This window comes from Acomys russatus, chromosome 32 (assembly GCF_903995435.1).
Source record: "Acomys russatus chromosome 32, mAcoRus1.1, whole genome shotgun sequence".
Classification (NCBI taxonomy): domain Eukaryota; kingdom Metazoa; phylum Chordata; class Mammalia; order Rodentia; family Muridae; genus Acomys; species Acomys russatus.
The window spans coordinates 32,977,398-33,001,706 of NC_067168.1; the positions used below are offsets into that span (position 1 = coordinate 32,977,398).

At 52.3% G+C, this 24,309-nt stretch overlaps 3 protein-coding genes across 3 annotated transcripts; 2 read left to right on the top strand and 1 right to left on the bottom strand.

The window, feature by feature from the left end:
- Window positions 1–297: 297 nt before the first annotated feature.
- On the bottom strand, window positions 298–6,059 carry Parp3 (poly(ADP-ribose) polymerase family member 3). Its single transcript, XM_051140499.1, is given in 11 exon segments — window positions 298–1,079; window positions 1,430–1,520; window positions 1,522–1,586; window positions 2,913–3,090; window positions 3,340–3,426; window positions 3,576–3,722; window positions 3,952–4,178; window positions 4,275–4,413; window positions 4,527–4,715; window positions 4,932–5,057; window positions 5,572–6,059. Coding segments are annotated over 11 exon segments (1,596 nt in total). The 5' UTR covers window positions 5,749–6,059; the 3' UTR covers window positions 298–909.
- Window positions 6,060–6,986: 927 nt separating this feature from the next.
- Rrp9 (ribosomal RNA processing 9, U3 small nucleolar RNA binding protein) lies at window positions 6,987–16,930 on the top strand. Its single transcript, XM_051140762.1, has 15 exons — window positions 6,987–7,295; window positions 7,531–7,613; window positions 11,520–11,626; window positions 12,010–12,077; window positions 12,163–12,204; window positions 12,667–12,793; window positions 13,655–13,779; window positions 13,863–13,955; window positions 14,326–14,426; window positions 14,519–14,653; window positions 14,738–14,800; window positions 15,019–15,164; window positions 15,251–15,330; window positions 16,655–16,728; window positions 16,837–16,930. Exons 1-15 carry the CDS (start codon window positions 7,200–7,202, stop codon window positions 16,928–16,930), a joined length of 1,434 nt encoding a protein of 477 aa, XP_050996719.1. The 5' UTR covers window positions 6,987–7,199.
- Window positions 16,931–18,429: 1,499 nt separating this feature from the next.
- On the top strand, window positions 18,430–23,533 carry Iqcf1 (IQ motif containing F1). Its single transcript, XM_051140383.1, has 4 exons — window positions 18,430–18,478; window positions 18,943–19,040; window positions 21,922–22,023; window positions 23,093–23,533. The coding sequence occupies exons 1-4, from the start codon at window positions 18,430–18,432 to the stop codon at window positions 23,531–23,533; spliced, it is 690 nt and encodes a 229-aa protein (XP_050996340.1).
- The last annotated feature ends 776 nt before the right edge of the window (window positions 23,534–24,309 follow it).

Sequence of the window (24,309 nt, forward strand, 5' to 3'; positions counted from 1 at the left end):
CATACAAATCATCCTAAATGTCCCTTGATGGGTGAATAAGCAAAGAAAATGTGGTGTGGACATAATACTGGAATACTACTCAGTCTTAAAAAAGGAAGGACAGGCTGTTGTTGAAACAACATGGAGACCCTGTGGGACATCATGTTAAGGCAACCAGGCACCAAGACAAACACGACATGTCACCTACATGTGGAGCCAAAAGAAGTTGGACCCACAGAAGTAAAGAGGGAAGGGGCTTAGAAAAGTGTGTACACAAAATTCAGTCAGACAGGAGACATGAGTTCAAGAGTTTATTGCACAACTCAGAGACCACAGATGATGACAATGCATAGCCATTCTTCACTTGATGGTAGTGACACAGTCTCAGGAGCATGTCACCATGTGGCCTGTCACTGTGTGTAGATTATGTTTACACAGACTGAGAAGATATCAGTATCACTAGGTGATATAAACTTAGATTATGCAGTCCATCATTGATCAGAGCATTGGCTTTTATACTTTTGAGGCACGGTTACACTCTGTAGCTCAGGCTAGCCTGGAACTCACTATTTAGCCCAGGCTGACGTTGAACTCACAGTGATTCTCCTGCCTCAGCCTCCCAAGTACTGGGATCACAGGCATGAATCGTCTTTGCCTGCTTCAAAACATTGTTATTTGGTTTTGGCTCGTGACTGTAATTTTTTTCTTTCCTTTGAGACATGTCTTCCTATGTAGCCCAGGCTGGCCTCCAAATCTCAGGGTAAAGAGTTTTCCTTGCCTCTGCCTCCTGAGTAGCGGAGGCGATAGGTGTGTGCCAATGTGCCTGGCCTGTACTCTGTTCTTGGGAGGCACACGGAGTGCTATGAGAGTCAGAGAGAGGAGAGTGAAGACTGTGGTCCAGCCTAGCGGGACCTGGGGAGGGCAAGCAGCTCAGAGGTGAATCTCTAGCAGGTAGCGCAGACGACACTGACTCTCCTTGTAGATGAGGTACTCACTCTGGCTAAAGCTGGAGCTTTTGAACGATGGGCATGGCACAGGCCGACCTTGAGGCACCACTACCCGATGCCCATCCAGCTCCAGTTCGATGTCCTGCCTGGGATCTGTAAGGGATGGAGGGCCAAGGGGGTCACTGATGCCTGGGGCTAGCCACGGCTCCTTCCCTGTCACCTGCTACTTGCTACAGAGAAATGCCATCTCATCCCCCATCTTCCTCTGGGAAAGCCCTAGGCTAGCGCTTAGCCTCTTTACAGCCCTCTTAGCCACCCTGGAGAGATCTGTCGAATCTGTGGGTGTTTGTTGCTGACACGCAATCAGTTCCTCAAGAAAGGCTGCGTGTCCTTGCCTCTCCTACAGTCTACTCTCTCTGCTGTCTTCTTTCTAGAAAAAAAAAAATTCCTCCAGTCCCTTATGTCAACCCCACTGTAGACCTGCCCAATTATCTGGGGCTCACCAGGCTCTGTCTGGCCTCGGGCGATGACACTGTCAAAGCCAGGGGGTGGACTCTTCAGGCTAGGATCATCGGTGGTGATGTGGTGCTCTTTTGCCGAGGGCCACCTCGCCCAGGAACATGTAGCCCACCTGGTGGCCCTCACAGTGCATGGCAGTAACTAGAGGACACAAGAGGCTCAGTGGCAGAAGGAAGCAGCTCAGGCCTCCGACCCCCATCTCTCCTGAAGTGGCAATGCAGCCCAAGGGAGCACTGCCATCTTCCAGCACTTCTCATCCTGGCCTGCTCCCTGCCACTTCAGCTGCTACCCTGATCCATGTCTCTCTCTCTCTCTCTCTCTCTCTCTCTCTCTCAAACACAAACACACACACACACACACACACACACACACACACACACACACACACACACACACACTCGGCCCCCATAGGCTCTCAGCTAATGAGTCAGCCAATGGCACCCCAGCCTGGGACCTAGGAAGGGGCATCTCTCATTGGCCTACTCTATTCACTTTGTCACTGGCATCGGGTCCCACCATGGACTCTTTTAAAAAAAATTATTATTATTATTATTATTTTACCATGGACTCTTTTGATTGGCTCTCTTGAGGCCCCACAGCCAGTCTTTCTTGGAATACTCTGTCCTCTTGGTAGACTTCCTTGTTCACCAAGAACTTCAGCCCCATTTGTTTTTGTTTAGATCCTCTCTTGTTTCTTGGACTAGTAGGTGATGGTGACCTCCAGTAACGTGGTCACCCTGGGCTGATGATGTCACTAAACTGAGGTCACCCTAACCATGAACTTGGAAGTCACTGGAGATACCTTTGACCTTCTTCCGCGTGCTACCATAGTGCCTCCTAAGCCCGCTGATGGTTCTCTCTTCTCATTTCTGTAGCCCTGGGGCCAGAGCCAGTGCCCATAGGAGGAGGGAGAGAGGGAGGGAGGGAGAGAGAGAGGAAGACAGAGAGACAGGGAGAGACAGAGTGACAGAGAGAGACAGATGGGGACAGAGACAGGGAGAGACAGAGAGAGAGAGAGACAGAGAGACACACAGAGAGAAGCCATCCTCCACTCCTCTGTCACCCTCTCCACTGCTCCAGCTCCTGAGGCTTTTTGATGTGCACATCCACCTGGTCTCTTCTTGGCTCTGGAGAAGGCTCCCTTGATGGTCCCATGTTCCCCTTTACCTGACACTGCTGTGAACGTCCACACAGAACACGCTGGCAAGGCCTGGCCCACATAGCCTCTCTCCTCCCCTTCAAGATTTCTTTTTCACTTCTCAGAGTCTGTTTGTTGCTCTCATCCTATTTGTCCCGCCTCTTCCTCAACTGCCAGGTGCTTCTTTAGGGTCTCTGAGGCCTGGGACACCTCACTGTGTACTCTGGTCAGTCATGCTTATAGGATTCATCTCCCAGGACTTGGTCCAGTCCATCTTGGTGTTCCCCACCCCACCCCAACCCCCAGGTCTTGATACAGGGGCACCTCACCATAGCTGGCTGACTTGCTGTTCTCCGAGGCAAAATAGATGCCCTTGCCAACACGACCACCCGAGTGTGGCATGATTCGGAGCCCACTGGTGAGGATAGCAGCCACCACGGCCACATTGGTGCCATGCCACAGCAGCCTCCGATTGCTCAGTTTGGAGTGGGCCTGGAATCTGTCTTCCTGAATTGGGGTTGTGGGGGGAGGAGGGGAAGCAGAAAACGGTAGCAACATTCCACATGAGGGTTTATAGGTGTCCCTCCTTCTTCTTGGGGTAGCATGACCAAAGCTTAGGGCCCCACAGGTCACTAGCATTCACCCAGCCTGGTGGAAACTGGTCGGAGTTGCTAAGCCAGTTTAGCAAGGGACAGATAAGTGAATGTTATCCCCAGAAGGGCCAGGGTGGTGATATATGGGGTGACCTGTCCTCACCTCCCCTTCTCGGTTCACTTTCCACACATGTTGTAGAGTTGGGCATCTGTAGTCATTACCAGTCTGTTCCAGGTAGGTCTCTATTGCCTGTGGAGAACAGATGCTGGTGGGAGACTTGTAGACTAGTGTGCTGTGGTCCTCCCATTCCAGAGTTCTCCTTAGGTCTGGGCACGCAGGAGAGAATGCTGGGAACCAAGGCTCCCTGGGTACCTCAAGGGTAGGTGGGCAGAGCTCACTTTGTACTCGGGTCCTCTAGAGTCCAGCAGCTGAAGCTGGCACCTGAGGAGCTGGTAGTCCCGGTCCAGTGGGTGTGGCACCTCTTCCACTTTCTCCTCCCCGGGGGCTGTCTGCAAGGTCTGGGCCAGCTCGATGTCCGCTAGCACCTAAGAGAATGGGCTCTGGGGGCTTGTCTGCCTAGTGGACTTCCATGTCCACCCTCAACCTCTCTGATGATGTGATGACAGACACCCCACCTATCCGTCCCTACCCCATCTCTCCATCTGGCTTTCCCCTCCCTTGGCTCTCGGCCTGACCCTCTGGGCCTTGTGGCCAGCTGCTTCTCTCATCTTTGCCCAGTCTGTCTGGTCTCCTCAGGGCTCGACAGCCCTTTACCAGCAGCATGTCCTTCTTGGCTCGAAGAATCTCAGGGGAGTTGATAGGCGGGGGCCGGGTGCGGCCGAAGTTGTGCGGGATGAGGGTGTAGAAGGTGGAGGACAGCTCCTCTAGGCTCTGGCCGCCACCTGGGGGGCTTTGCATGGCCTCCTCTAGAGCCTCTAGGGCCTCGAAGCCCCGAGCAATCTGCTGTTTGCTCAACTTTCCCAAAGGCATCTTCTTCAGATCTGGGGGATAAAGGGAGGGGCTTCAGCCCTATAGCTCCTGATATGGGGGGGGGGTGGGAGGGGGACCCTGCCACCTTGCTCAGAGCTCCTCCTCACCCAGGTTCATGAGGCTCATCGCGTCCTTGAACATCTCTTTGCTGAATATGTTGGTGATAAGCGTCTGAGTGGCGGGGTCTAAGGAGCAGGGCTTCATCGCAGTCCTCACGGGGCCTCCGTCCACCTGAAGAGAGAAGGCCTGTGTGGGCAGGATGCCCTCACAGGGGGCAGGACAGGAGAGGCCAGAGAGGGAGGCTGGCACTGGAGGGCGTGCTGCCAAGGCAGGCAGTCTTTTCCCTCTTCTTCACCCACCTTCACCACAGCCTCTTGGGTCTCTGCTTCTCCCTTCGTCTCTATAAGTGTGTACTTGCTGGGATGGGCCACGAAGTGGTCCCGCTCCTCCCATTTATTCTTAGTCTTCTCCCAAAATTTCTTCTTAAAGTCCTTCTTTGCATCCTCCAGGCAGGTGAAGTGGTTCGTCTTACTCTGGCCCACTTCTCCCTGCAAGTGACAACAACTTTCAGGGGTGTGCCCGTGACAAAAATGTTTGCTGGTCCCTGGGCTGGGTTGGTCGCCTCTGGAGAGCTGAAGGTGAAAGTGGAATAGTCAGCAGCAGTGGCCCTTCGGACACCTTGAAGTGTGTGCAGAGTGGTGGTGGTGGGGGAGGGGGAGGGAGCGGGCAGTGGAGGGGGGCAGCAATGGCGACGGGCCACTCACCACTCTGCCCCAGTGGTTCCAGCACAGGAAGCCGCCATCGTCTTCGAGCAGCTGGATGATGTAGAATTTGTTGTTGTTGGTGCCGATGTTGGTCTGGTTCAGGGTACAGTCATAGTCCTCATGGACCTGTGTGGGGTGAGTCCGGCAAGGCTGCTTGGCTAGGCAAGATGGGCTGGGTGTGCACACTGGGGGACATCAGAGGGGACCCCGTTTTGGTACCCGGTGACCCTGCCCTCGGGGACACGGCCTGACTGCACGTGACAAAGCCCTGCTGTACCCGTGGGAATTTGGAGAGGGTGCAGCTGCTTTCTGAGGGGGGAGGAGAGGCGGGGAGGAGAGGCGAGGAGGGGGGAATCTGAAAAAGGCCCAGTTCTGCCCTGAGGGGTGAGTTTGAGAGAACACTGGAAAAGAGTCTTGGGGAAATTGAGTCACATCCCTTCCCTGAGTGTGATGCAAGAGGCAACACCCTAGTGTCTGATGGTCAGACGTGGCACACCTTGATGTGATGGACTATGTCCCACCCTTGTGGTCTTGAGAAGACATGTAAGCAACCCGTGACTTCCCTAGAGGCTGAGCTACTGAGCTAGAACGGAGAACCCAAGGCGGAGAAGGCCGTGGTCTGAACATGGGCGCAGCTTACCTGAATTCCGGGGTTACCGCTGAATGGACATGTGGGGTCCACACGGATGATGTGCTTATCCGCAGGAGCTGCTCGGAGAGCCTCGGCAGTGGACCGGAAGCTATCCTCCTCCCCTGTCCCCCGTGGCTTCTTCTTGGAGCCCACCGGCTGCGCTGAAGACTTTCGTTTTGGAGCCATGGCTAGCTTGGGGCAAGAAGTAGGGAACGTTTCACAGATTCCTCACTTCCAAAAAAACTGCACTTTGTACCTCAGATATGCCCTCTCCCCAGGTTGCAAATACAAGGTTAGAGCCTGTCCAATCTGGCCACCCTGGGGTTAGGAAGAAATTGGCTCCCTAACCCTTGCCAGCTCAGCCAGTCCAGTGTGCCCTGAGGCAGCTGAAAAAGTGAAAGAGAAGAAGAATCAGCCCTCCCACTTCTGGGCACCTCCCTTTCTAGAACATTTCCTCCTCCTGTCAGCCATTGTGGATCTGGCAAGGTGTTGGGGCTGAATCATTGGAGCTATAGAGAAGGGGTGGGGGTGGGGAGTAGGGCTCTACAAGCAGCCCTTCCGCAGCCAGATCTACCTTTCTAGAGTTTAGTGGCGCAGAAGCCACTGGCTAACGGTCCTGAGTTCTGGGGGTGCCAGCCAAGGTTTCAGATAAGTGGCCTTCAGCTGCCCGAGATCAGAAACCACTTTAACACACCCTTCCCTTCCCTGCCCTGCCCTGCAGAAGACTCCAGGGCATGGCCACAGGACACTCACCCAAAAGAAACAGGATCCCGGAAGAGGTAGCTGTCACCCAGCCCGGTATCAGGAATGCTGAATGCTCCTCCTAAGAAAGTTTAGTGACCTTTCACGAGCCCTCGGTTTGTCTTTGGTAGGGATTTCCCAGCAACCACCAGAAAGGGGGGAAAGAACTTGAGGGTGGTGTAGAATTTCACTCATTTGGTCACTAGTGGGTGAGTCAGAGGCTGGGCAGGCCGAACTTGGTAGCCCGTCCTATGGTGGAAGAGAGGACATTAATCTGACACATCCAAAACCTCAGGGATTGACATATCCTTCATGCAGCTTTGACTAGGCGCAGGCAGCTCGTATCCGTTATTTGCCCGGTGACATTGGCTCTGGGTTCAGATACTGCTTGCTTCTCTCCAGACCTGCCTGGATTCTACTCCCTGTGTTTCAGAGTTTAGAGCCTGGCTGTGTTAGCTTTATCCTCCCTGCAGATGGGAGGGGCGGGGGCGGGCGGGGTGTGCCGTGATCTCTCTGGGAACGAAGAAGCCCTCACCTCTGGCTCCCCCCAGTGGCTGTAAGATGAAAGCGCAAGCAATGTCCTCTTGGCTCCATCCCTCTTTGAAGTCTGGTGGCAGCAGTGCGCAAGCGCCACAAGCCTAAGCCGGAAGCCAGCCGGAGAGACTTGCTTCCTACTCCAGCCTGGAGCTGGAGCCTATGGGAACTCTTGGAGGCGTGGCCAATGCATCGGCCCAATAGGCGATTGGAGGCGTGACAGGATCCTCTGAAGGGCCCAATGGAGCTGCGGAAGGCGGGGCCCGCCGCGCCTTGAGAACCTATCAGGGCTCCGGGTCTTGCCATGCGGCCCGGGTTTAGCAGCCATGTGAGTTTCCCTCCCCAGCCTCAGCGGCACCTTGATGAGCAATATGTCGACCACCGTTGCAGCTCGTAAGCGGGCAAAGCCGGCCCCCGGGCCCGGGGCCGCAGCAGGGGCCGGCAAGAGACGGCGAAAGGTGAGCATGGCGTTTCCTTGGGCTCGACCGATCTCGCGACTGGCACAGCCATCATTCCATCCCAGGGCCCCCATCGGGGCTCATCCCTTTGCCCAGCCCCATCTGGAGGCAGCGTCGATCTTTTTCTTTCATCCACCGAATCCTGGAAAGCCTTCCACCACTTGGCCAGGGCTAGGAGCCACTGCTTTTCTCTGTCCTGGGGCTCTTGACCAAGACAGGCTCGTATTGTTTCCAGGTCGACTCTGCTGGGGCCAGAGGCAAGTCTAAGGGCGGCGGCAAAATGAATGAAGAGATTTCCAGCGATTCTGAGACCGAGAGGTGAGTTGATTTCCACCAAGTGGAAGGGTAAACTGAGGCTCATGGTGACCAGATCGGCTCAGTGAGACTAGTAACAGAGCTGGGCGGAGAACTCGGGGCTGCCTTTGGCTTGAGATCATGGGTCTTTCCTCTGATATCTGGCAGTGAGATGTCTTTCATTTCTGATGTGTCTATGGAGAGGACTCTGGGCCCTTGAGGGAGAGCTTGAGACCTTTTTTTGGCCTCATGACAAGGAGGCAGGCGCAGGGCTGGATTGATTAGGAGGCAGTGGGAGAAGGGTTCAGAACACACCTGCCGCTTCATTCTATCTTCACACAGTAGTACAATTAGCAGTGTCTTGGACTGCTTTTTGAGATGAGGTCTCTGCTGTGTTGCCCAAGGGAGCCTTGACCTCCTGGCTTCAAATGGCTCCTACAGCTTCGGCTTTCTAGATAGTTAAGCTGGGGTGGGAGGGAGAAAAGATACAAGGGCGTGTGCTACCTGCATGTAGGTTTGTTGGAGGAGGGCGGAACGCTTCCCTCATTTCAGCAGGTGATGGAGATGGCTACATGGTTTCCAAAGACTTGGGACAGGTTGTCATCCTTAGGGAATCCTGGAACCTTCCATATAAACTGGATTTTGCAATTCTGTCCCCCTACCTCTACCCCCAGACAGGGTTTCTCTGTGCAGCAGTTGTCCCGGAACTCACTCTGTAGACCAGGCTATCTTTGAACTCAAAAGATCAGCCTGTTTCTGCCTCCTGAATGCTAGGATTACAGGCCTGACTAGCAGTTCTTCTAAAAATAAATATGCGTTGCCTTCATTAGCTCAGAGAAATGATCTCTTTCTTTTTTTAATTTTATTTTTTGTTTTCGAGGCATGGTTTCCTCTGTGTAGGCTTGGCTGTCCTGGAGTTGCTTTGTAGACCAGGCTGGCCTTGAACTCACATCGATATGCCTGCCTCTGCCTCCCAGTGCTGGGATTAAAGGAGTGCACTACCATGCCTGGCTCGAGGCAAGGTTTTTCCATGTAGCTATAGCTGTCCTGGAACTAGTTATATAGACCAGCTTGGCCTCAAAGTCAAAGATACTCGCCTGCTTCTGTCTCCAGGACATATGCTAAACATTTTAAGTTTCTTGTTTGTTTTTATATGTATGTATGTATGTATGTATACATACATACATGCATGAGTTTGTATGCACTACCTTTGTGTAGATGCCCAGGGAAGACTGAGGACATTAGACCCCCTGCAACCGTAGTGACAGGTGGTTGTGAGCCATCTGATGGGGGTGGTGGGGATCGAACCCAGGTTCTCTGCAAGAACAGCAAGAGCTTTAAACCGATGAGCCATCTTTCCACCCCACTTTTAAGTATTTTAAGTTGTATTATGAAATGAATGTATTAGATGCAGAAGCATCACTCAGTTTTCTTCTACTGATCTTCTAACATGGGCAAAATAGAAATAAATGTATACATGCATTACATTCAGGGCTGAAATAACTTTCTTTTGGTCTTCAAGGCAGGGTTTCTCTGTGTAGCCTTGGCTATCCTAGACTTGCTTTGTAGACCAGGCTGGCCTCGAATTTACAGCGATCCGCCTGCCTCTGCCTGCTGAGTGCCGGGATTAAAGGCATGCACCACTGCTCCTTTTTTTTTTTAATTTGCTTATTTTTGAGAAAGAGTTTCTCTGCGTTGCCTTGGCTGTCCTGGACTGCTTTGTAGACCAGGCTGGCCTCAAATTCAGTGATCATCCTGCCTCTGCCTCCCTGAGTGCTCAGATTAAAGGCATGCACCACTGCATCTGGCTTAGTTTTCTTTCAAAGGTACTTTTTTAACACAAAGTGATGCTGGGAGCTGGGCATGATGGCACATGCCTGTAATCCCAGCACTCGGGAGGATGAGGCAGGTGGGTCGGAGCACTGTGAGTTCGAGGCCAGCGGTCTACAAAGCGAGTCTAGGATAGCCAAGGCTACACAGAGAAACTTGGGAGGCAGAGGCAGGTGGAGTTATGAGTCTGAGGCCAGTCTGGTCTAGAGAGCAAGTTTCCAGGCAGCCAGGGCTACATGGAGAAACCATGCCTTGGAAAACAAAAGAAAACAAAGCAGAGTTGCTAAATCCAATTTATAAGGTTTTGGCAACAAGGGTCTTTACGTGCAGAGCTGTTGCACCACCACTCCCATCTGTTTTTCTGTGTGTAGGTCCTTAAAAATCAGACTGATTGGTTTGAGTAAACTCTGGGGCATGGTCTGGCCTTGACCTTTCTGACGCGTATTTTTTTGTTTTTGGGTAGGGGCCTATTTTGTAGCTCTGGCCGTCTTGGAACTTGCTATGTAAACCAGGCTGGTCTTGACTCGGAGAGATCTGCCTGCCCCTGCCTCCCAAGTGCCGGGCTATGCCCCACCACACTGGGCTTCCTGACGGGTTTTAAGGCCCCTTCTGGTAGAAGTCCTGGGCCAGGGCGCTGGGGGACAGAGCAGCTAGCAGACCGCATGTCTGCTGGCTTGTGATCAGAAGGACTGGGCCGCCCTGGACTCTCTGCTTGGGAGTTCTCAGCATCTACCTCAAACTCCCAGGAACAGACCAAAGCTGGACCTGTGTTTGAGTGAAGGGAGTGTTCTCAGCTGGTCCAGGGGCTGGAGCTTAGAAGAAGGGACAGCAAGAAATTCATCAGCACATGTCTTAAGTCACTACCGTGTAGGATTCACTTGGAACCCTCGGGGTACAAGGAGGATGCTGAGGCGGAGAGCCTAGGATAGCCCCAGCATGTCTGTCTCTTGGGTTCTGCTGGGCCTGTCTCAGAGTGGTTGGCATCCTGACCTTTTCTGTTCTCTATGGTGGAGTTCCTGTTTTTGGTACCCTGTGCCTTTCTCCTTTCGTTTGGGAAGCTCAGTAAAAGGAAAGGACCAGTTCTTGACACCTTGTACATCTGACAATGACTTTTTTTGTTTTTGTTTTTTAAGATTTTATTTATTTATTGTATATGAGTACTCTATCTGCGTGTATACCTGTATGCCAGAAGAGGGCATCAGATCACGTTATAGATGGTTGTGAGCCACCATGTGGTTGCTGGGAATTGAACTCAGGACCCCTGGAAGAGCACGTGGCACCCTTAACTACTGAGCCATCTCTCCAGTCCCCTGACAATGACATTTTAGCAAGGAGTTTTAGAGATTGTCTTATTACAGCTCGGGCTGACCTTGACCCTGTGGCAGTCTCCTTGTCTTAGCCTTCCAAATTCTAGGATTTTAGGGGTGCCACTGTGCCTGGCTTGACGATATGGTTTTGGGGGCTGGTGCTTGAACTCAGGACCTTACTCTGTCACTGAGCCCTGCCCATGGGCACACCTTCATCTGCCACTGTTTTATCCAGGCACCTCCTCTCTCCCCCTCCCCCAATGCTTCCCTTACTCAGCCACTGAGCTACTGTAAGTCTGCAGGCCTGTAGCCCCCTTCCTCCTCTTTTTTTTCTCTTTCCTTTGAGACAGGGTTTCTCTGTGTAGCCCTGGCTGTCTTGGACTCACTCTGTAGACCAGGCTGACCTCGAACTCACAGAGAGCCGCCTGCCTCTGCCTTCCTGAGTGATGGCATTAAAGATATGGGTCACCATGCCTCTGGCTAGGCCTGCCATTTTTTACTTCTGATCTTTTGCATACAATCTGGTTTCTTAGAAGCTTGTGGAACCTTCTCTTTCTCTTCTTGTTGAAGGTCTGTAATCATTTCCTGGTATTAGGGGGCCCTGGCTATTTTTTACCCTTTTGCTGGACACCGAGTGGAGCCTTTCAGTAGGTCAAGTCGCATCCTTCAGTTTTCTGCATAGTGTCACTGGCCCCGAGGATTGCCAAGGGCAAGGCTGGCATTGAGGAAGCACAGTTCTAGCCGCCAGATGAGGGGCGCCCATCCCCTTAGACTCTGCCCCTGTTTCCCACAGCTTGGCTCCGAGGAAAACAGAAGAAGAGGATGAGGAGCTGGAGGAGACTGCACAGGAGAAGAAGCTACGCTTGGCCAAGCTCTACCTTGAACAGCTCAGGCAGCAAGGTGAGCTGGAGGGCTTGATGAAGGCCAGGGTGCCTGCCAGAGCCTGCCTCCTGCCCCTGTTGTAGCCCCAGCCATCTGATGGGCAGCCACATAGGCTCACACTGCTAGTGCCAGCGCAGACAGTGTGATGGTGTCGGCTACTTTGCGGAGGGAGGGTGGCTAGGATCTCCATTGGGCCAGTATTCCCTGGGACAGAGTAGACCTGTATGGAGCTAAGGCCAGTCTGATAAGCAAAGCCAGAAAAGGACTGTGTAGTTTCCCGTTCCCTCTGTGAGGCATTGGGAGCTTCCTATAAGATAGCCCTGGGGTAGAGAGCTAGGCACGGGACGGAAGGAGTGAAGGGGACCTCAGTTTTGGATTACGTGGACTGGTCTGTCCCGCAGAGGAGGAGAAGGCTGAAGCCCGCGCGTTCGAGGAGGATCAGGTGGCGGGGCGCCTGAAGGAGGATGTGGTGAGTGTAGAGGGCATGGTGTCAATGTGGTGGGAGGCTGGGCCTTGTCCCAGGTCCTCACTCCTCTTTTCTCTCCTCTTTGCAGCTCGAGCAGAGAGGCAGGTTGCAGAAGTCAGTGGCAAAGGAGGTGAGTGTGCAGGGCTCCTTGGTGTATGGTGAGAGGGTCAGCATACTCTCCTGGGTTGGTAGGCAGTTGGCTTAATGCTGCTCGGGCTATTGGAGTCTTTGTAGACTACAGTGGACACCTAGGCAGATATAGTCAGGTAAGGAGGGGTCTTACCCTGGTAGCTTTGGGTCCCGTGTTCCTTCTGGCTAGGGTAGGTGGGGAAGATTGGTTCTGGTGGGACGTGTCTTTTTTTTTTTTTAAGATTTATTTATTTATACAGTATTCTGCCCACGTGTGTGCCTGCACGCCAGAAGAGGGCACTAGATCTCATTATAGATGATTTTGAGCCACCATGTAGTTGCTGGGAATTGAACTCACGGCCTTTGGAAGAACAGACAGTGCTCTTAACCTCTGAGCCATCTCTCCAGCCCGGGATGTGTCTTTATAGTTCCATCTTCAGTGACCCATTCCCTGTCTGCCCAGATCCAGGCCCCACCTCCCACCGACATCCGAGTCTTGCGGGGCCACCAGCTCTCCATCACCTGTTTGGTTATCACGCCTGATGACCTGGCTATCTTCTCCGCTGCCAAAGACTGCACCATCATTAAGTGTGAGTGAGACCTTGAAGGTGTGTGTCTGAGGTAGAGCCCCGATGATGGAAGCTTCTGGAAGCAGCTTTGTGAGTGACAGTTGGAGCTTCTGAGCAGCTGTAGGGCTTCTGAGTTCCTTGTGGCAAAGACAGGAAAATGGGGACCGAGGCTTCAAACGAGCAATTGGAGTAGAAGGTGTTTGAGGCTCTGCACTGACTGGGATGGAGTCCTTGGTCCTTCAAGCCCTCCACACTTAAGCATAGTCCTTACCTTCCCACCATCCTCAGAGGAAGCAATCGTGCCAGCAGTTCCAGTGCACTTCCCCCGCCCCCTCAAAACAGGGTTTCTCTGTGTAGCCTTGGCTGTCCTGGGCTTTGTAGACCAGGCTGGCCTTGAACTCACAGTGATCCACATCTGGCCCCAGTACACTTTTCTTCCTCCTCTTCTTCCTCCCCTCCTCCTCCTCTTCTTGCACTTTTCTTCTTCCTTCTCCTCTTCCTCTTGGTCTCTTATTGCTTTTATTTTGTGTGTGTGGTGTGTACGTCTGCCACAGCTCACATGTAGAGATGTCAGAAGATAACCTGTGGCAGTTGAGCGGGTTCCTGGGATTGAACTTGGGTCCTTGCCCATTGCAAGTGGTCCCCACTGAGCAGTACCTCCACTCTCCAAGCCACTTTTGTGTTCTCTTTTGGGGGTTATGGCTGCCATGAGGGACTGTTGGCCTCGTTTGGCAGATGAGACCAAAGTGACTTGCGCACCTAAGTCCAGACCTCCTTCCGTGACCCCTTGTCCATGCTGCCCGTTCATACTGGGAGAGGGGAGGTTGCTAAGCAGCCAGCCGTATTCCCCATCTCAGTAACCTCTTCCTCTCCTGGTGGCAGGGAGCGTAGAGAGTGGGCGGAAGCTGCGTGTGATACCTCGAGCCCAGAAGGGTACCCAAGGGCAGCCCACGGGCCACAGCAGCCACATCCTCTGCATGGCCATCTCCTCTGATGGCAAGTATCTCGTAAGACTAGGTTGGCCCCGTGGGCAGGTGGGAGGTTTGGGTGTGTGGTGTGTGCCTGTGGCCATTTATCTTCTGTCCCACAGGCCTCTGGCGACCGTAGCAAGCTCATTCTAATTTGGGAGGCCCAGAGCTGCCAGCACCTGTACACCTTCACGGGACACCGGGACGCTGTGTCGGTGAGGTTCTGGGCCAGTGACCCACTTGGGACACCTGTTGAGCTTGTGCACCTGGTGCTAAGTGCCCCCCTCCCCAGGAGACCTCCATTCTGGGCGGTGTGTGAAGGGCATCAGTGGGATAGAGGGAGACCAGGTTCAGCTGATACAAGCCCCCACGGAGGGCCTGAGGGATGTGTAGCTAGCTGTTTGAGGCCAGGCAAGCATGTTCCTGGTTCCACACAGGGCCTTATGTAATTAATGCTCTCAGTGCTGGGAGAGCAGGCTCCAGGGTTACGTGACTTACTTTCAGGAGCGCTTCTCTTCTCTGGGCCTGCCCTCTGTTTCCTCTGCTTTAGTCCAGACTCTTTTGTCCTCTCTCCGGCCATTCTAGGGACTGGCCTTCCGAAGAGGTACCCACCAGCTCTACAGCACTTCCCATGACCGCTCTGTAAAGGTGTGGAACGTAGCAGAAAACTCCTATGTGGAGACCCTGTGAGTGTGCTTAGGCAGTGTGCCTGTGGGTTCCCCTGTAGGCGCGAGGTCACGTGTGACCCTCCCTTCCTGCTCTGTTCTTTTCTCTCTAGGTTCGGGCACCAGGATGCTGTGGCTGCTTTGGATGCCCTGAGCCGAGAATGCTGTGTGACAGCTGGGGGTCGGGATGGGACCGTGCGCGTGTGGAAGATCCCCGAGGAATCCCAGCTTGTCTTCTATGGCCACCAGTAAGGCAGTCTGCTGCACTGTTTCAGGGCTCTATGGGCTGGTAAGGGGGCTGGAACTTGGTCCCTCACAGCATCTCTTCCTAGGGGTTCCATTGACTGTGTCCATCTGATCAACGAGGAGCACATGGTGTCGGGTGCGGACGATGGGTAAGAGTTGTCTTTCTGATGTGTCTGAGCACTGCAGCTGCCTGTGAGTGCTTCCGGCCTGCCAGGCTCTGGACTGACCTGGACTTAACGTATAGAAGCATTTTGGATCATTGATCTTATCCATGCCCCTCAGCTATGGTCCTATGCGCTTGGTCCTCTGTGTCCTGTGCCTTCTGTCCAGCTGCTCCGGCCCCTCAGACTGTCTTCCCCACCCACAGTTCTGTAGCCTTGTGGGGCCTCTCCAAGAAACGGCCACTTGCCCTCCAGCGTGAAGCCCACGGGCTGCATGGGGAGCCGGGCCTGGAGCAGCCCTTCTGGGTATCATCTGTGGCAGCCCTGCTCAATACAGACCTTGTGGCCACAGGTGAGTGTCCTGTGAGGTGGGGAAGAGGGGGGGTGCAGCAGAGTGAGTTGGAATAGGGGTAGCTCATTGGCTCTCTCTCCTCCAAGGCTCCCACAATGCCTGCGTGCGGCTTTGGCAGTGTGGAGAGGGCTTCCGGCAGCTCGACCCTCTCTGTGACATCCCCCTGGTAAGTGAGCTTAGATGTCTTTGCCAGACTCTGGAGGGCCCTGGAATGAGCAATTTCTCATCCAGAGGAGTCTCTTCAGGGCAAGGCCACTTACTGTCACAGAGCCTAGCAGGGACTCCCTCTTGGCTCCTTTTCCTTCCATTCCCTACCCCCAACCCCCATCTAGTTCTGACTTTGTGTACCAGGTTGAGAATAGTATGGTGAGAGGGTGGAGGCCTGCCTGTACTGGGGTTGGCTCTGTGTAGCTGGTACTGGCTTGAGAACCAGGCTGGGCTGTGTGGAATTGATTATCCACACCATGGGGTGACCTGTTGGATTGTCTCTGGGTATGTCAGTGACAGCTTGGGTCAGGATGGCTGCCCTGATGCCAGGAGCCAGACCCAAGGCAGCTTTTGACACGCTTGAAGGGGCACTGTCTCCTTAGTCCTTACCATCTTTCTGCTCCCCTGGTGCTCCACTTGCCCAGGGGGAAAGGGTTGGTCCACCAAACCAGGTGCAGGAGGCAGCAGGCCTTCCCACCAAACTCTTGACTGTAAAAGTGGGATTTTTTGTTTGCCTGCTCAGCTCCCAAATAATGGCATGGAGACCTATTAAATTATTAAAACCTAAGGTGGGCTGGAGAGATGGCTTAGAGGTTAAGAGCATCGTCTGTTCTTCCGAAGGTCCCAAGTTCAATTCCCAGAAACCACATGGTGGCTTACAACCACCTGTAATGAGATCTGGTGTCTTATTGTGGTGGGCAGGCACACGTGTGGGCAGAATACTGTGTAAATAATAAATAAATCTTAAAAAAAAAAAACAAAACAAAACCTAAGGCACTATAGCTGGGCAGATGGTATTCTAACCCACCTATGCTGCCCTGGCCTACTTCCCAGCCACATGGCCTGTTACCTGTCATCTTAGTAGTCTCCCTCTGGCACCTTGTTCATCTGACTCCTTCCTGGTGCCTCCTCTCTGGTCCCCACCTGAGTGCCCCTCTGTCTCTCTGGGCCGGGGAAGTCCTGCCTTAACTTTCCTAGCCAGCTCTTTATTAACCAATTAAAAGGTGATGGAGAACAATTTTTACACAACATTGAGACAGTAGATGCTTCGTAAAAATAACAGTGCCAAAGTCCAGCCTGTAGCCAGATGTCTGGGTAAAGAAATCAGTATTTGAGCCAGGCGTGGTGGCGCACGCCTGTAATCCTAGCACTCTGGGAGGCAGAAGCAGGCAGATATCTGTGAGTTCGAGGCCAGCACCCAAAAATATCCTCCAACACTTGACTGACGTCAGGAGCTGTGGTGAGGAGCGTCCTGATGTCTTACTGTGTCCCCCCTCTCTCAGGTTGGTTTTATCAACAGCCTCAAGTTCTCCAGTGCTGGGGACTTCTTGGTGGCAGGAGTGGGGCAGGAGCACAGGTAGGTGATGGGAGGTGGAGCTGAGGGCAAGGTGGCACAGGCCAGATGGGAAGTGTAGAGGGGGTGTCTCCGGTCTGTTTCAGCTGATGGATCATTCATTCCGCATAGGCTTGGCCGATGGTGGAGGATCAAAGAGGCTCGCAACTCAGTCTGCATCATCCCGCTCCGCAGGGCCCCCGCACCCCCTGTTGCAGGCTCCTGACGCTGTCCTTATTTAAGTGCTTTCCAGGCCCCGCCCCCTTTTTGTATTAAAGCCTCTTATTTTAGACCTTGTTCTTCTGGCTTCTGGAGGGGGGAGCGGGAGGGGGTGTGTGTGTTTGTGTGTCAGAGACCTGGGAACCTGGGAAGGCTGGACTCTTGCAAGCTCTTGTCTCAGCCGAAGGCTGACCCCCCCCCCCCCCCCCCCCCCCCAGGGCTGTGGGTGGGAACCCCAGCTGGCTCTTGCTTGACCTTATCAGCCAGCTGCTCTCAAGACTCTGGGCTGATAGGGGTCAGAGTCTGTTCCCCCACAGCCAGGACACTGTGGCTTTCCAATCCTGCGTGAAGGCTCAAGCTGGGATCTGAGGACCAAACAGAAGAAGATGGCCCCTGGAGTGGGAGTCTGTGCTTGGGGACAAGGTCAGAAGTGGGGAAGAGGTTTCAGTCTGATAGCGTTAGGCAAGGACCCTGCTGGGGAGGCGGGTCAAAGAATATTTTTACATATTGGGTGACTCACCCCGATCATGGGGTGCAACAGTGAATGAGAGGAGAGACTGGGGAGGTAGAGGAGTAGGACAGGTGGTCAGGTGCCCTCCAGGGCTTTTTTTTTTTTTGAGAAGTGACATTGAAATCTAAAAAGTGATGGAGAGAGCATGCAAGGACAGTGGGAAGCCGTGAGGATTGGGAGCTAAGGGACCGGTTCTGGGTCACATGGAAAAAATGACCAGGCTGATGAGATGGCTCAGTAGGTGGCGGCACTTGCTGCCAAGCCTGACAACCTGAGTTTGAGCCTCAGAACACAGATGGTAGGAGAGAACTGACCCCCAAAAGTTGTATTCTGACTTCCACACACGCGTGCCATGGCACATGCCATCTTGATAGATAAAATAATTAAGTAAACAAGTAGACGACATAAGCATCTGGCTGCAGGGGTAGTGAGCAGGAGAGCTTGTTAGGGGTGGGGAAGGGAGGCCAGTCAGCAAGCTGCAGTAATAATGTTATAGGCAAGATGGTGGGGGTGATACAGGGATGGCAGCAGAGGCAGGGAGGGCACAGCTGTGTTCGAGGTGGGGGCTGGGCTCGCGGATCTTGCTGATGGATGGACTGGGATGGCCAGAGATGACTTGCGCCCTGAGGTGAGGACAACTAAGTGGGCGGTGGAGCAGGGTTTTTTTTTTTTTTTTTTTTAATATTTTATTTATATAGGGGTAATAGGATAGCCAGACAATAGAGTGCTGAGGAAGACAGGTTCTGTAGACAGATAACAGGATTCCAGGTCAGATGGGAGAGGGTCCCAGGAGCAACCAGGCTATACCTCCTTGGGAAACAGGAAGAAATCAGAAAGGAAAAGGAAGTATGGTGTGGGTCTGCCTTTGGGTTTTCCCACTCCCATGACTGAAGCGCTGCCTGTGGGTTGTGAGCGCTTAGCCTCTGTGTGTCCATGCCATTTGGGGTTGAGCATGAGTTGTGACAGAGGAAATGTGGGGGCGGGAATGGCTCCCCATGGGCTCTCTGGACCCCGGAAATGAAGGTCTTGGAGTCGGGCTCATCGGTGCAGGAGAAGCACCTTCTCCACATTGCTCTTACCCCAGGGTGGGTGACTGAAATGGTGTTTTGTCTGGACTCACTGCACAAGCCCCGGTGTCCTGGGAAGGGAGGGAGAAGCCAGACCTCTGCTTAATTTCCAGCCTGTGCCTCTCCCCACCCCAAACTTGGCGACAACTGGCTTTTCCTTCCCAGTCTGTAAGTTTGGTAGAGTATGAAGAATTCCCCTTTCAAAGAAAAGTGTGTCTATGCTCTTCCTTCTATACGGAGGTTGTGTAGATGGTTCCTGTCTTTCTTTTGAGGCTTTCAAATCTAGACTGGATGATTCTTAGAGGACCGGTAAGTACTCAGGCGATTCCACGGAACATAGCGCGTAGCTAGGCACCGAGGCACCTACATTGGCTAGTGGAGAAGACACTTTTCTCTCTGTGGCCTCTTTAGCACTGTGATTAATGCCACCTGGTCTCCCAGTCCTCCCAGTCCTGCAGAGCTGTGTGGCTGCCTTCGTCAGTGTGGGCACCTTCACCAACGCCCACGAACACAGCCGCGAGAATTCTCTATGGCCAGTCGTCAGAGGACATGCTTTTGTTCCTAAAGTCAACCTGCGAAGGTGCAGGCTTCAAAGTGACCCGGAGCTTCAGCAACAGTTTCTGAAAACGAAGCACCGAGTCCTAGGCTTGGGAGAGCAGAGGCTATTCAATTCATTGCCCCATGTTCTCAGAAGTAAAAGTTGGGCTCGTTCTTAAAGACGTTTTGAAAATCTGTGTATGTTATTATTTTTATTTCTGTGTAAGCCTGTATGTCTGGAAGTCATGGGAGTGGAGTGCCCTTGGAGGTCAGCTGAGGACAACGGTCCTTTGGGCTGTAATGAATTGCCCACTGTGGGCCTTGGGATCCAAACTCAGGTCTCTGCAAGAACAGGTCTTCTGTTTTCATAGCTGAGCCATATCTCCAGCTCCTTAAAAAATGTTTTGGTTTTGTTGTTGTTTTGAGGGGTGGTGGTGGTTCAAAACAGGGTTTCTCTGTATAACAACCTTGGTTGTCCTGGAACTCACTTTGTAGACCAGGCTGGCCACAAACAGAGATCTGCCTGCCTCTGTCTCCTGAGTGCCACCGCTGCCTGGCTCTTTAAAAGTTGGGTTTGTTTTTGTTTTTAATAGTTTTTTGGGGCTGGAGAGATGCCTCAGCAGTTAAGAGTATTGGCTGCCCTTCCAGGACCTGAGTTCAATTCCCAGCACCCACATGGTCTCAGCTCACAACTGTCTGTAACTCAGGAGGTCTCACACACAAGAGGGCAGAACACCAATGTACATAAAAAAATTAATAGTTTTTCTTCAGAATTATAAACTCTCAAATGTCTCTTATTTCTTGTTTTCCTCACATTCTCACCCAGAATGACACTCAAGTATCTGAATAACACTAGGTAATTATTCCACTCTAGAGGGAGCTGGAGAGATGGCTCAGTGTATGGATAAGAGCATTGTCTGGCCTTCCAGGGGTCCTAAGTTCAATTCCCAGCAACCACGTGGTGGCTCACAACTATCTATACAGGAATCTAATGCCCTCTTCTGGCATGCAGGTGTACATGCAGATAGAGCGTTCATATATAAAATAAATAAAATCTTTAAAAGAAAGATTATAGCCGAGCAGTAGTGGTGCACGCCTTTAATCCCAGCACTTGAGAGGCAGAGGCAGGCGGATCTCTGAGTTCGAGGCCAGCCTGGTCTACAAAGTGAGTCCAGGACAACCAGGGTTGCACAGAAACCCTGTCTCGAAAAACAAAAAAACTTACTCCACCCTAGAACCACCACCACCATGTAGTTGTCTTGATCGGGATCTCAGTGTTTCCCTAGAACATAAAATTTTTCCTCCACTGTGTTAGTACAGCTTATTGCCAATGTCAGATGACCTCTGGTGAGGTGCTTATGGCAGGTGGCAGCAGCATATGTGTGAGCAATATTATGGCACTCAGAAATTCTCGTGTAAACCCTGCAATAGCCCCGCCCCCCATTTGTGAGAGAGAAAGGAGGTAAAAACAACTGAGGCGAGTGCATCTTTGACTTTGCACCTACAACCTGCCCCCACATCTCCCTCACCTCATTCACGTCACACTGACACTTCGCGCCTCACATGACCCCCTACTCTTCAGGGTAGTCCCTTAGTCTCCTGTACTAACCATATACATTCTGAAAGCACTGCCCAGTGACCCCTGGGACATGACTCTGAACGGACTCGGGGCCCTACGCTATCAAGATGGGTCTCTTTGGGTGATGGGAAGACCAGCAGAAGGGGCCTCCCCCTGTGGAGCAGCTGCCTTTTACCTGTCTGGGTGCGTCCCTGCTGTCTTTAAGGACAGAAGAAGAAAGAAGACAATGAACCCAGAACTGGGATGAAGCCCAGGCTGGTTCTTGGGGTGTCCTGGGCCCTGAGTGGCTGGGTCAGGCCAGCCATCCCCTGCCTCTGGCATGGCTGACAGTTTGTGTAAATGCCTTTCACCTGCCAGGCATTCCTGTTCAGATATGTATATTGTTGTTAGTTTGCATAAATTCAGTCACGGTGAGCTGCAGTTTCTTTACTTACAGATACATTTCTGTAGATAACGTGGGGTTTTTTTGTTTTGTTTTGTTTTGTTTTTGTATTTTGAGACAGTTTCATTTTTATTTTTTGAGACTAGCTCAGGCTGGCTTTGACCCCAAAGCCTCAGCCTCCTGAGCACTGGAATTACAAGCATGAGCCACCACGTCTGACTTGACTCACACTTTTTAATACTTATATAGTAAAAAAAAAAAAAACAAAAAAAAAACCCCAAAACTTATATAGTATTTGAAGGTATAAGCAGTCTATGGCCATACCACCCTGAATGGGCATTTATGGCAGAAGGAGGAGGAAGGAGGAAAAAGAAAGAAGAAGAAAAGGAAAGAAGAAGAAGGAAAAAGAAAGAAGAAAGAACAACACTCCCTTTTCCTTGGAAGGGATTCAACTGCTGCCTGAGTCACAGCTGCCCTTGTGACATCATGGGACACCCTCCTTTGCTCTCTGTTCAGCCAACACTGGAGCAGCAGAGACCTGAGGGGATTTGAACCATCTACACCCAGTTCATGTGTGAACCATGGTAAGCAAGAGAAGGCAGACATATTATGCTTGTAATGTGTGTCCCCATAGATGTCTCACAACGAGGGGACCCTCTGATAGCTCAAGAGTCTGAGAAACAGCCAGGCGGGGATAGTATACACCTTTAATCACAGCACACAGGAGGCAGAGGCAGGTGGATCTGAGTTTGAGGCCAGCCTGGTCTACAGAGTGAGTTCAGGACATCCAGGGCTACACAGAGAAACCCTGTTTCGAAAATAACTAGAAAATAAAAAGTCTGGGAAGCTCTAGAAGTCAGGGATGTGTGGGGAACAGTGAGGGAGAGGTGGCACCTCTGACTTCCGTAATTGCTGACTACAGGGTGAGCAGCAGCCAAAGCCTGAAGACTTGAATGCATCTACTGACAGTGTTCCTGAGGAGGAGCAGCAGCTGGTTGGTCTAGCCTCAGAAACGAAGGCAAAGGTGGGCAAGGCAGCTTGGCCTCGGCGTCTCTGGCCCTTGCTGTTTGCATGGTACAGAGCTCAGAGCGGGAGCAGATGGTTTGCCCTTAGTTCCTTTCTGTCCCATTTCACTTCCAGGCTAAGACTCTGGTTCAGAAAGGGAAAGCAGTTTTAATGTCGGTGTGAAATTGGGAAGACTATGACTGCTCAGACCAAAGGACTAGGGCCGAGTCTGGGAACGTGTTTGTGGAATGTAATAACTAAGATGTAGGGACATTTGCTTAGAGCTGTGTGTGTGTGTGTGTGTGTGTGTGTGTGTGTGTGTGCGCTTCTGCACACTTGTCTGCCTGCCAGCTAAGATGAGACGTGTGAAAGCCATGAGGAAGACAAACCAGGCCCTATGGTGCACACCAATAATCCCGGCACTTGGGAGGCTGAGGCACTAGGAAAGAAGTTACATAGACCTTGTCTTTAACCCCGATCCCCATCCACCCCGCCTCACCTACCCCACCCCCGAGCCCGTGTGTGCACGCACACAGGATGGGGACAGGGTGGGAAGAGAAAGGTAGAGGGAATAGGAACAAGAAGATGAGAGATTGGACTACATGAGTTGGAGAAAACTCAACCCGAGGATTCAGCAAGAGGAGGGTCAGAAGGTTGAAGGTGGGTCGAGTCAAGGAAGAGAGGGACAAGTGAACAAAGGGCACCAGTTTCTCCGGAAGTTCTAACGGGGAAGGGACCTGGTCCAGGGAAGCTGGGCAGGCTCAGCCAGGACATAACTGTTTCCTATGGATATGGGTCACAGGTTTTGCTCTCAGCCTGTTAACCTGGTAGGTGGGGGAAGCTGGAATGCCAGGACCGAGACTCAAGGAACAAAGTGAGCTGCCAGTGGCCCAAAGCCAGAACGTGACAGTGGCAGGACGCTTAACCCAATATTCTGCTTCCAGTCAGTATCCTGACCGAGGCTATGAATTTCACGGGGAAAAGAGGGAGGGGCAGTTATAGATACGAAATCAGGGCCTTTCTCAGCACCTCCTTGTGCGGAAGTGGATGAGAAAATTCACTGAGTGTCCCCTCTTTTTTCTTGCAAGTTCCCCAAAAACCAGGAAACCGCCGAAAAGACCCCAGCTGTAAAGATCCAAGCTTGGTGGCGCGGCACACTGGTACGTCGGGCGCTGCTGCACGCAGCCCTCAGGGCCTGGATCATCCAATGCTGGTGGCGGCTGATACTGCCAAAGATTCTGGAGAAGAGGCGGCAGTCGCTCCTGGGTACCTTCCAAGAGCAGCAGTGGGCAGTGGTCAGGTTGCAGTCCTGGATCCGCATGTGGCGAATCCGCAGGCGATACTGCCAGGTGCTTAACGCTGTCCGAGTCATTCAGACTCACTGGAGGGGCCATGCTTGCACTTCAGGCGGTGTCATCAAGGGCCGATACCGAATTACGGCCAGACAGCTGCATCTTGAGCTGGAGATCTTGCTGGGCTCTGGGCCTTGTATAGTGTCTGAGTGTATTCCCTTACCGTTAAAGCAGTGAGGCGGTACTACGCGCAGTTTCTCTGTTTGACAAGTTTCAGGAGGGCATGATGGGAGATACTTAGCGTTTTTTGTATACTAGCTCCGAGGAAGTAGCAACCCTGGGGGTTTTGTCTCCTTGCTGGACTGGCTATCATCCTGATCTTCGGCTTCTGAGTCTAACTTGTCACTCAAACTGGAAGCTGTCAAGGGAGTCCCACCAAATTCGTTTTTTTTTTGTTTGTTTGTTTGGTTGGTTGGTTGGTTTTGGTTTTGGTTTTTCAAGACAGTGTTTCTCTGGGTAGGTCTGGCTGTCCTGGAACTCACTGTGTAGACCAGGTTGGCTTCAAATTCAAAGATCCACCTGCCTCTGCTTCCCAAGTACTGGGATTAAAGATGAGTGCCACCCCTCCCAGCCCCACCAGATTCTTATTCCCACTTCTCCCTTGAGCCCCAGAGGAGACCAGGTTCAGCTTTCTCCACATTTGGCCAATGGAGGGGGCTCTGCAGCTGTAAGTGTCCGGACTCAGATGATACAGACCCAGGAGCTGAGGAAGTCTTTGTTTTCCTCTGCAAGGGATGATTCGGGGAATTATAGACTCTCTGAATGTCTCTTCCTGTGACATGCTGTCATACATACACACACACACACACACACACACACACACAAACACACATAGACACATGTATGTACACACACACACAGATGCACACACACACAGGTGCAGACACACACACATAGAAACACACATAGACACACAGAGGCAGACACATGCACACAGACATACAGACATACCG

Coding starts and splice junctions, on each gene's coding strand:
- Iqcf1 (XM_051140383.1), top strand. CDS start 18,430: ATGGGCTCTCTGGACCCCGGAAATGAAGGTCTTGGAGTCGGGCTCATC. Junction 19,041..21,921: donor AGAATTCTCTATGGCCAGTC/GTCAGAGGACAT, acceptor TGCTGACTACAG/GGTGAGCAGCAGCCAAAGCC. Junction 22,024..23,092: donor CCTCAGAAACGAAGGCAAAG/GTGGGCAAGGCA, acceptor TTTTCTTGCAAG/TTCCCCAAAAACCAGGAAAC.
- Rrp9 (XM_051140762.1), top strand. CDS start 7,200: ATGAGCAATATGTCGACCACCGTTGCAGCTCGTAAGCGGGCAAAGCCG. Junction 14,427..14,518: donor AACTCCTATGTGGAGACCCT/GTGAGTGTGCTT, acceptor TTTTCTCTCTAG/GTTCGGGCACCAGGATGCTG. Junction 15,165..15,250: donor TACAGACCTTGTGGCCACAG/GTGAGTGTCCTG, acceptor CTCTCCTCCAAG/GCTCCCACAATGCCTGCGTG.